Below are 11,309 nucleotides of genomic sequence, written 5' to 3' on the forward strand. Positions count from 1 at the left end.
AAGCTGTTTTTCAGTCTCTCGGTCCCAGCTTTGATGCACTGTACTGTACTGACCTCGCCTTCTGGATGATAGCGGGGTGAACAGGCAGTGGCTCGGGTGGTTGCTGGCCTTGATGATCTTTATGGCCTTCCTGTGACTGCCGAGTTCTAAACTGCCTCTGGAAGCAATGTTAGCACAATAACTGTTCAGTCAGTATCTGACTGAGCGGGAGCTTCATGAACTGGGTTTCCATGGCCGAGTAGCTGCACATAAGACTAAGATCACCATGCGCAATGCCAAGCTTCGGCTGGAATGGTGTAAAGCTCGCTGTCATTGGACTCTGGAGCAGTGGAAATGCATTCTCACGCTTCACCATCTGGCAGTCCGACTGACAAATCTGGGTTTGGAGGATGCCAGGAGAACGCTATCTGTCCGAATGTATAGTGCCAACTGTATAGTTTGGTGGAGGAGGAATAATGGTCTGGGGCTGTTTTTCATGGTTCGGGCTAGGCCCCTTAGTTCCATTAAAGGGAAATCTTAACGCTACAACATTCAATGACATTCTAGACGATTTTGTGCTTCCAACTTTGCTGCAAAAGTTTGGAGAAATCCCTTTCCTGTTTCAGCATGACAATGCCCCGTGAACAAAGCGAGGTGCATACAGAAATGGTTTGTCAAGATCGGCGTGGAAGAACTTGACTGGCCTGCACAGAGTCCTGACCTCAACCCCATCGAACACCTTTGGTGATGAATTGGAAAGTAGACTGCGAGCCAGGCGTAATCGCCCAACATCAGTGCCCAACCTCTCTAATGCTCTTGTGGCTGAATGGAAGCAAGTCCCCGCAGCAATGTTCCAACATCTAGTGGAAAGCTTTCCCAGAAGAGAGGAGGCTGTTATAGCAGCAAAGGGGGGACCAACTCCATATTAATGCCCATGATTTTGGAATGAGATGTTCGATAAGCAGGTGTCCACATACTTTTGGTCATGTAATGTATTTTGTTAAAGATTAAGAGGTAAATACTCGCCATCTACATCCTCATCAGACTCGGACTCTGTTGGAAAACGGGAGAGTTAGGCTTATACATATACCTACATGAATCTGAAATATATAATTTTTATAATCTACAGGTGTCTTTGAACACCATGCATTCAACCCTTCCTTACCCTCATGGTCTGCATCAACGTTTCTGTCTCTGTCTGCTGGAAAACGACAGGAGTAAAGTTATGTCATCTGAACAAACTAAACAAAAACCACATGCCCATCAATAACTCATTTTTGTCCTGAGAGTTTTGTAATAACATGTGCCACATGCTCTTACCCATGTCCTCCTCCTGAGTGGAATTCTGCTCTGTATTTTTTTTAAATAAAATAAATTATGACACAGCACACATTTACAAAATCGTATGGTAAATCAAATTTTATCTGTCACATGCTTCGCAAACAACAGGTGCAGACTAACAGTGAAATGCTTGCGGGTCCTTTTCCAACAATGCAGAGTTAAAGATGAAAAATAAAATAGAAAAATAGAAATATGGTTGATTAATAAGTATGCATATGCATACAGCAGACTACAGTGCTTACCAGTATTTTCATCTTGAACAGGCTAGGCTCTACAGTAGACATATGAAAAATAACATTTGTTAAAAGAAAACAAGAGGTCAAATCGTACCATTTCACAATCAATAGGCCAAATGCACAAAAAGACAGATAATGGCTCTGATGTCCCCTTATTTGTTTTTAGAAGGGTAGGATTCCCTTACCCAAGTAGCATACATCTGCACTATGTGCATCCTCTGTAGATGGAAGGAAATATGGAAATGATTGTTCCTTCATCGTATTAATTCAAATGAATACAAATCATATGGCGAGGCAATTTCAGACAGGTCATAGACTTAAACCATTGCCTGTGTCACTGTCTTACCATTCATTTGCGCTGCTTCGAACTCCTCAGGATCTGTGGACAGAGAAATGCAGGGAAATGATTTTTGCTTAATGCAGAGAGAGAAGTATAGTCAAATGAATTTGTTGTTAACGATAAGGCAGTTGCTCTGCATGGAGCAGAAGCTCCTTTATCTTTGAGATATGGATCATTGTACCTCTCCTTTGCAGGTCACTTAGCTGCTCCAGCTCCACTGGAAAAAGTCAAAAACCTATGAGTTGACAGGAATGCACTCAACATCATCATCATTATCATCCTCATTGTCATCATCCATAATGGGCTTCCTCACCATCCTCTGCAAATGTGTCCTTTTTTCTGCCGATTCCAGGGATGCAGTGAGAGCTGGGGATGTCAGAAAGCAATTTATTATCACATTTGAATATTATATTATTATATTATCCAACACAAATTATATGTGATTATATACCATGTTATCCATCAAATGTAAGGATTCAATAGAAACCCAATCACATAAAAATAGGCTATAGGCCTTATTTACATTACCATTGCATAATACATGAAACAGCATTCATCTCAGTACAATACTTCATCAAATGACACAACTGAAGGATATGTAAACACATATATTGGACATGTTATGAAATTAAGAATATAAACCACACAATTATCATACCAGTATGGAATCCTGTTGCGGCCAGAAAGAGGATTATGGGCACCTCGACTCTCATCTTGGCTCCGTGGTTGGTTATAGTAGGTGTTATAGGGTCAGTCCAAATTGGGTATTGTTTTTTTGTCGGCCAGTGGCCCTTTTATACTGTCTCTCCCATCACATGCTTTGCATGGACAGGCGGCTGTGGTACCATTGTCCCTACCTACCTGTGGGCATCTGGGTGGCATATCCCGGCCACAACACAACAGACGTGTCATTATTCAGGGTGTGAATGCAACCCATTGTCAGCTTCTCTGTCAGATGCCCCTTTATTTGGGGTGCTGGTGTGTGATTGGAAGGGGAGGGTGTTTGTAGGACGGTCTGTCCATGTTGTCAAAAGCAAACAATTTATTTTCTGGAATAAAAATATATATTTTTATTGTGTATCATTGACACAGTGTTCTGATGTGGGGTACAGACCACCTCAGAGACACAATTCATCCATTGTGCACAGACCTGATATCATTTTTGGTACAGAGCATTCTGTTTTAATTCTAATTTGTTTGGGAAGAGTGAATAACATCTGTATGACATTTTAACCCCTCAATAATCTCTCACAATATCATTGCTACTGTACCTTTTTTCAATAGTTTTGTTATGTAGCAATGTCATGTTTACTTTTAGTGACCAATTTCAAAATATAAAGCAACTTTCAAAACATAGTTTACAAGGCTGCCAATTACTTCACACTGGAAGGTAAAGCTACCCTTGAGAAATTGTTACTTTTAAAAAAGTATTTCACTACATCAAAACTACCTCATGAAAAATGAGATCTTAAATCTTTAATGTCATATAATACAACGTTATGAAACATGACTTCAAGAACACATCACTCTGGAGTCAATGTTAACAATGCAATGAGATCAGTGTGACAACCAGAGTGAGTGTGTGTTGACTTAGATTTAATGGGTAGTTGAAGTAGTTCTACTACCGAAAACACTACGTTGAGTTTAATTTAGTTAACTACTGCCAAGCTAATGCAGAATGCAGTTAAATTACTAATTGAACTACATGTAGTGGAACTACTCCACAGCACAGGGCAAATGTCGTTATCTGCAAATAAGAAAATGTGGTTTGGGCTTCCAATGTCCAGTTTGTTGAAGAACATGTGGCTATTTGCACCTTTGGGGCCTGGCAGAGCATGTATTGTTTAATTAAAGATGACATTCATCACTTCAGTGTGTTATCTCTTTATTCTGAATGTAAACATTGATTTCAAGTCTCCTATTTACAAAAAAAAAAAAAAAATGGACAAAACAAGATTGAAGTCATTTAATCTTTCCTGGAAATCCATAGAAGACTATGTCAAATAGAGCATAAAACACATCGCAATTACAAACTCTGATTTCAAATGTGTTTACAAAAGCTTGCATTTCCGTGCCAACATTTGGGAGTCAAATCAGCTGATTTCAAAATACTGTCCCTCTTCAATCAATATAGTTCATGTCTAAACGTATGGGAATTTTGCTGTAATATTAGTCATATTATTCTATATATCAAAGTGCACCATTTTCTATGGTTGTACAGTATCTAGCACATTATCAAACGCACAGAAACCCTAAAAACCTCAAAAAGTGTGTTAAGAAAGGCTAAACCAACAACGATTATTTTCAGAGTCATTCTAGACAAATTACAGAGACACATGAAATTAACCTCCCAGAATAGAAGACAATATTTTCTGAAGGATACTTGTCACTCACAGTAAAATAGATGTACTTTGTGTTCTTATATTTCACTTTGGTCACAATGGAAGACTAGTTTCATGGCACAATTTGCTCATCACATAGATGCCATAAACATACCAAAAACAGAGACTAAATAGTTTCTGAAAGTAGAAAGGAGGATTCCCAGATATAAAAACCATTGCTTAGTAATTTTAAAAAAGGCACAATTTAGAAATATGTAAATAGACTACAGTACATTTTCAAATGACATCAAATGATCAGTGCGAATAGGGGTTTGTTCTTCATGGGTGTATTCATAATTGTATAACACCAAAAACTTTGCAATTACCTGTTGGCCAATTTTCCTTGCAAGAACTATTCAATTGCACAACTGCTTACATTTCACCAACCAATTTGCTTTACAACCTTTTCAACACTACGCCAGAGGTAGAGAGCTTGAGACGCAGCATGAATACATGCACACATACACCACCTTCCGGAGACACCTGAAACCCCACCTCTTTAAGGAATACCAAGGATAGGATAAAGTAATCCCTCTCACCCCCCCTCCCCCTGAAAATATTTAGATGCACTACTGTTCCACTGGAGGTCATAAGGTGAATGCACCAATTTGTAAGTCGCTCTGGATAAGAGCGTCTGCTAAATGACTTAAATGTTAAATGTAAATGTGGTCTAGAGGAGCCACAGGGTACATTATCCAGATGTTTTTGACACATTTAGAAACGCAGAACACCATCTAGTGCAGCTATATATGTGAAAACCCAATGCATGCATGTATTAAACAATAATTGTACTTTTACCCTGCAGTATAGCATAGCTTGCTATGCTATTGTCACAGTGATCATTCTATTCAGCACAGTATAAGAATATCTGATGAAAATGATGTGCTAATGTTGCAGTTGATATTATTTCAGTTGAATTTTTCAAATCAAAATATATCAATATAGTGGGTCAATGGATATAGCTTCATAATTGGGCAGAACACCCAATACTACTGTTGACGTACGCAGGAGTGTTTTAGTGTGAAATATCTCTGACTGATATTATTGCTTTATATTATTACTTTTCTCCACCTCTGTTGTCCCTCCCTCCCTCCCTCCCTTTTCAAAGCTCTCCTCTCAGACGTGTGTGGAGGTCCTCCTGGTCGACTCTGCCCACCTGGGAGTTCCAGCGGTGATGTGCCAACAGTGCCAGGTTCCTGGCTGAGATGGCGCTCATCTCCATGGCGCTGGCTGCCCACTCCACAGCGTTCAGGTAGTATAGGCGCTCATGGAGGATGAACGGAGGGGTCCTACGGTGAGGTGGATTATAAGCGGGGTACGCCAGCCACTTAGTTTCTGAGGTGGAGTCCCATGATAGGAACATGTCCCGGAGCTGCTCCTGGGACAGAGGCTGAGGAGAGAACACCTTCCACATCTTGCTCTCGCTGGCTGGCGGGCGTGAGTAGCTTGGTGGGATGTGAACAGGGTCAATAGAGCTCAGGCTGTTGATGATGGAGCCCTTGGTGTCTGTGGTGAGAACGTCTGACACACTGAAGGTAGAGGGCTTCTCCGAGGTCCCCAGGTAGGACACATTGAGGAGGCCGTGGACCAGGGTGGTGACAGTCTGGTGGTAGCGCCCAGGGTATTGGGAGGGGATGGGCGGGGAGAAGCCTGCAAAGGTGATGTCAGACTTTCCCTGATGGAGAGGTGTGGCCACAATCACTATGTCATACAGGGAATGGGCGGAGCCAGAGTCCCCAACATAGTTTACCTCATAAAGACTGGCTGTGATACCTGTGAACAGGAAAGAGAGACTGAAAAGATTTGGCATGGGTCCTCAGATCCTCAAAAAGTTCTACAGCTGCACCATTGAGAGCATCCTGGTTGCATCACTGCCTGGTAGGGCAACTGCTCCGCCTCCGACCGCAAGGCACTACAGAGGGTAGTGTCAAAGACCCCAGCCACCCTAGTCATAGACTGTTCTCTCTGCTACCGCACGGCAAGCGGTACCGGAGCACCAAGTCTAGGTCCAAAAGGCTTCTTAACAGCTTCTACCCCCAAGCCATAAGACTCCTGAACATCTAACCAAATGGCTACCCAGACTATTTGCATTGCCCCCCCCCCCCCCCCTCTTTTACACTGCTGCTACTCTCTGTTTATTATCTATGCACAGTCACTTAAACTCTACCTACATGTACATATTACCTCAATTACCTGGACTAACTGGTGGCAGCGCACATTGACTCTGTACCGGTACCCCCTGTATATAGCCTCTATTTTTTACTTAACACTTACTTTTTCTTAAAACGGGATTGTTGGTTAAGGACTTGTAAGTAAGCATTCCACTGTAAGGTCTACACCGGTTGTATTCGACACGTGACAAATAACATTTGATTTGAGTAGACCCTTAGCAGCTACAGAACAAAATTTATATAACTTTCAGATTTATGTACTAAGTACCTGTGCTGTTAGTTACTTAAGGCATTTGTGTGTATATATATATACACACACACACACACACACAATTGCACCCCCCTTTGCCCTCAAAACAGCCTCTATTTGTCAGGGCATGGACTCTACAAGGTGTACAAAGCATTCCACAGGGGTGCTGGCCCAAGTTGACTCCAATGCTTCCCACAGTTGTGACAAGTTGGCTGGATGTCGTTTGGGTGGTGGACCATTCTCGATACAAGGGAAACTGTTGGGTGTGAAAAACCCAGCAGAGTTGCAGTTCTTGAAACCGGTGCACCTGGCACCTACTACCATACCCCGTTCAAAGGCATTTAAATATTTTGTCTTGCCCATTCACCCTCTGAATGTGGATTTAACACATGACATCAATAAGGGATCATACTGCTCTTTCCATGACATAGACTGACCAGGTGAATCCAGGTGAAAGCTATGGTCTTTTATTGATCTCACTTTAGTTATATTGGCCCAGAGAGCATGTACCTGCTTTAGATGGTCGCAACTTGACAGCGATAGCGGTGACTCGTGCTGGGATGAGCTCGGCCTTGCTGTGGTACAGGAGTCCTGAGCACACCTTCTTATTACCTCCGTCCACTGCCCACAGGCCTGGGTCTGCCCCTGCTAGAGACACCGCCCCTGGAGACAACATTACACCACACATTTCACAAGGATTAGTTCAGTTTCCTTATGTTTTATTTTTTTTCCTTTTAGCCCCTTTTTCTCCCCAATTTCGTAGTATCCAATTATTATTAGTTACTATCTTGTCTCATCGCTACAAATCCCGTACGGGCTCGGGAGAGACAAAGGTTGAAAGTCCTGCGTCCTCCGAAACACAACCCAACCAAGCCGCACTGATGATTCTTAACACAGTGCGCATCCAACCCAGATGCCAGCCGCAGTCGCGTCCGGCTGCGAAGGAGCCTGAGCGCGAACCCAGAGTCTCTGGTGGCACAGCTGGCGCTGCGATGCAGTGCCCTAGACCACTGCGCCACCTGGGAGGCCAGTTTCCTTATGTTTTCAAGATAAAAAAACATTTGATTGGATGGCCACATAAGAGCACTCAGAACCACTTATCACACCACTTTGGTGTGCATTTCTTTTTGTTACCTAAAAACCTACCCACAAATCCATTGATGCGGACACTTTGGCCATAGTTCACACGGGTGACAGGTGCCACAAAGTCGTTGAGGAAGCTCTGAGAAAAGCCCTCCCCCAACATGGCCTCCTCCAGTGTCTGATTGGCTAGTGTGAGAAAATCATCACCACCCATTGCATGCAGGAGCTTCTCCACACTGGTGAAGGAGTAGCCAAACTGCTGGTACTGGTAGATTCTAGAAAAACAAGAACCAAAACATCACATACCTACAATTAGCACTCTTCTCTCATTAATGATTTTCAAATGTTTTGACTGCTGAGTTGTAAATAGACAGGTAGCAGAAACTAAAGTCTCACCTCATGAACTTATCAAGAACACTTTCCACCCACATCTGCATCCGCAGGAAGTTGAACCCGTACCGCCAAAGCAGGCGCAGGAAGTTCACAATAAACCAGTCACTCTCTTCAAAGATGAGCTCTTTTCCATTGAAGATGGCCATTTTTCCAGGGACATCTCGCCTCTGGGAAAGGCCTAAGAGAAACAGGGGAGAAATAAAGATGTGTGTCATTAGACTGTCTGTGCATGTGTACTGCACTCTTTCAGGAACAAGCAAGTGTATATCTCACAAGCCAACATGTCTCACCTAGTCTTTCAAGGAAGTGCTTCATGTGCAGATTTAGAGGGTGGATAACTGCGCCCCCCATCTCGTACTCATAGTCCCCCATGTTGTGGGTGGCCAGTCGTCCCCCCACAGTGCCTGGCTCAAACACATCGATCTTCACCGCTGCCCCAAACTCCTGTCTCAGGAAGTAAGCTGTTGCTGTGCCACCGATGCCAGCTCCAACCACAGCTGTTCATAGAATAAAACCGCAATGTCATTAGAAGTCCAAGGGGAGTAAAATGAACAATTCATAAGTGAAAGCATGTGTGTCATGTAAATATGGGTAATGTGAAATAGAAATGCTCTCTGGGCCAATATAACTAAATTCATGGAGATTTGTGAACACACCTATGCAGAACTGATGTACTACTGCGTAGCCACACAACACTGGGTGCCATTGACAATGGAATGTGGAGTCTGGACTAAGATTGGTTTACCTATCCTCTTGGGTGGATCTTTGACTTCTGGAGCTGAGGCTAGACTCCTCTGTCCAGCTTGAAAGAGCCCCAAGAACAGGAGTGCCCTGATTGACATGGTCCTTGAAATCATCATGGGTATTCAATTTCTTCCAAGAAAGGTTATCTGAGTAGAGATAAAAAATAAAATGTTCAATTACAAAAATAACATAGGCTACACATTCACACCTGATCAGTAAGTCAGAAACATGTCACTTTAATATGATTGTGTGAATTGCTGGGTCAATCAAGGACAGACAGCAGACTGCTGTTGGTGGTGGTGACGTGTACTATCAGTGTGTTAATCTCTCTGGGTCAAAGAGCAGCACACTTGATCTTTTGAGGAGCAGTCTTTCATTGTGATTGGCATTTTTTTTTACTGTTTGATATCTTAAAAACATAAATGATATCACCCCTCTAAGTTATTTGGCTAAAATCAGACAATTAAAAAGGTCTGATAACTGATAAGTGTACACTGCTCACCATTTCAAATGTCAGTAGAGGTGAAGACTTCTCAAGGAGTTCACAATCAAGTTTTACTAGCTACGAGTTTACAAATGATTTTTAAAACGAAGCAAGCTATTTACTTATCTAACTCGTAATTTGGTCAAATAAGTCGATGAGAAACAAATGTAGATCCCGCACAGTGTTGTACATTTAAAGTTAGGACTTCAAAGCGGAGACATCGGTCACGTCGGTACTATATTGGGAACCGGAAATTACCAAGCTAATTCCGGAAGCTGGAGTGGATGTGACGTTGTTTGTATTAGAACGAAGAAGCATGCATTCACGGAGGTGACCTTATGTTGAAACAGTAATGTAACAAGGCTTCTAATCTTGCAATAACTTACTATATGTAGCTGGTGTGGCTGTTATTCAGCTGTGCATCGTAGCTAAACGTTATCTTCTAACAGTTCAGTTTAAATAGTCACTACTGAGAGCAACATTTGAGATGGCAGAGGCACATCAAGCTCGTGTACTGAAAACCATAGAGGATATGGTTCAAAGTTTAGAACGGTACCACATTCGCAAGATGCAAGTAAGTGGTCATGTAAATGCAATTTCAGCTATGTTCAATACATCCAATATAATCCAGTATATTGTGCAGTGCATTATCTACAAATCACCCTCTCTTTCTCCATGTGTACATCATTTGCAACCTGTAATTGTCAACACTTGGGCTTATCAGGTGCCCAGTTCAAATCTTTCTTGTGCATAATGTACCAAGGGTCTCATGTTCAAGTGCAGTGCAGAGTGCTGCGAGCACTCCGTAGACTCCATGTCACAGGTGCACAATTGTATTGAACGCTGCCACACCCCTCTGGCTCAGGCCCAAGGACTAGTGACCAATGAACTGGAGAAATTTCAGGTGAGTATTTTTTGTTTTAGTTGATAACAACTTGAATATCTTGAGACAGCCGATACAGAGAATGTGTAACTTGATTGTGATTATTTTTGACTCCCCATGCCCAGGACCGGCTGACCAGGTGCACCATGCACTGCAATGACAAGGCCAGGGACCTGTTGGACTCTGGAGCCAAGGAGCCAGCCGTGAGGGCCCTGATGGAGAACTGCGTGGGCAGCTGCGTAGACGACCATGTCAACCTGATCCCAAGCATGACACACAGACTCAAAGAGAACCTGAACTCTATTCCACAGTGAGAAGGGGAGAGCGTACTGCAGATGCACGAGACATCTTGGGCTACAGTGACAAAGGGGTTCATAAAGTTCTCTGACTGTAATAACAGCAAGGAAGTCTAAACAATTGGAAATGCAGTGTTTCCCCTATATGCATTTGTATAATAATGCATAGATGTATGACCAAGGAAGACCCCATAACCCCCCTCTCCACACTAACTGCTAGAAAAAAATCGAGGCGAAACACTGAAATGACAGATCCAATGCCTCAGTGAGGGAAAGGGACATGTGGGGTTTACAGCTTGCAAGGGTGAGATTTGAGTCCATGTCAGCGAGGGTGGGGTGGATATACCGCTGCTCAGTCAGAAGAAACTACAGATCCCTTGCAAACTGGTTGGCCTACATGTTTCTGTGTGGAGCACTTACTGTTTATTGGTTTAACTTAGACCAGAGACATGTCAGATGAATGTTCTCAGCAGGCCTGTGACATTACAGAATTGTCTAACATCAAAATACTGCTATATGTGAACTGTGTGTGAGGGTAATTTATTACATTTCCTGATAACCTAGCTGTTGTATGATTGTCTTTATTCTGCCTCAGTGACTCTTCTTAATATCTGCAACCCATTCTGTGATTCTCCTCAGTTTTTATATAAAAATGTCAATGGTAAAAAGGGTGGAATTGCATTGGTAATATCTTTCAGCCTGAAATTCTTATTCTAGCTGTGTCTTTT

General features: G+C 42.6%; 2 protein-coding genes across 3 annotated transcripts; one reads left to right on the forward strand and one right to left on the reverse strand.

Moving 5' to 3' along the window:
- Positions 1-3,764: 3,764 nt before the first annotated feature.
- On the reverse strand, positions 3,765-9,664 carry LOC115124212 (prenylcysteine oxidase 1). Its single transcript, XM_029653597.2, has 7 exons — positions 9,421-9,664; positions 8,920-9,064; positions 8,465-8,671; positions 8,178-8,352; positions 7,845-8,056; positions 7,209-7,361; positions 3,765-6,050 (listed from the first exon to the last, which is right to left on the reverse strand). Exons 2-7 carry the CDS (start codon positions 9,032-9,034, stop codon positions 5,380-5,382), a joined length of 1,533 nt encoding a protein of 510 aa, XP_029509457.1. The 5' UTR covers positions 9,035-9,064; positions 9,421-9,664; the 3' UTR covers positions 3,765-5,379.
- Positions 9,665-9,677: 13 nt separating this feature from the next.
- On the forward strand, positions 9,678-11,252 carry LOC115124224 (protein FAM136A-like). Of its 2 annotated transcripts, none has more exons than XM_029653607.2 (3): positions 9,678-9,976; positions 10,166-10,306; positions 10,411-11,252. In XM_029653607.2, exons 1-3 carry the CDS (start codon positions 9,890-9,892, stop codon positions 10,597-10,599), a joined length of 417 nt encoding a protein of 138 aa, XP_029509467.1. In that variant the 5' UTR covers positions 9,678-9,889; the 3' UTR covers positions 10,600-11,252. The 2 variants fall into 2 exon arrangements, with proteins under 2 accessions (XP_029509467.1, XP_029509474.1); XM_029653614.2 differs by having other exon boundaries at positions 9,890-9,976; positions 10,127-10,306.
- The last annotated feature ends 57 nt before the right edge of the window (positions 11,253-11,309 follow it).

Source organism: Oncorhynchus nerka, linkage group LG4 (genome assembly GCF_034236695.1).
Source record: "Oncorhynchus nerka isolate Pitt River linkage group LG4, Oner_Uvic_2.0, whole genome shotgun sequence".
NCBI lineage: Eukaryota > Metazoa > Chordata > Actinopteri > Salmoniformes > Salmonidae > Oncorhynchus > Oncorhynchus nerka.

Bases quoted from the DNA above. Each gene is read 5' to 3' on its own strand.
- LOC115124224 (XM_029653607.2), top strand. From the start codon at position 9,890: ATGGCAGAGGCACATCAAGCTCGTGTACTGAAAACCATAGAGGATATG. The intron at 9,977-10,165 runs GTAAGTGGTCAT...TAATGTACCAAG, and splicing joins ACCACATTCGCAAGATGCAA to GGTCTCATGTTCAAGTGCAG. The intron at 10,307-10,410 runs GTGAGTATTTTT...CCCCATGCCCAG, and splicing joins ATGAACTGGAGAAATTTCAG to GACCGGCTGACCAGGTGCAC.
- LOC115124212 (XM_029653597.2), bottom strand. From the start codon at position 9,034: ATGATGATTTCAAGGACCATGTCAATCAGGGCACTCCTGTTCTTGGGG. The intron at 8,057-8,177 runs GTGAGACTTTAG...TTGTTTTTCTAG, and splicing joins GTTCTTGATAAGTTCATGAG to AATCTACCAGTACCAGCAGT. The intron at 7,362-7,844 runs GTAGGTTTTTAG...TGTTGTCTCCAG, and splicing joins CCGCATCAATGGATTTGTGG to GGGCGGTGTCTCTAGCAGGG.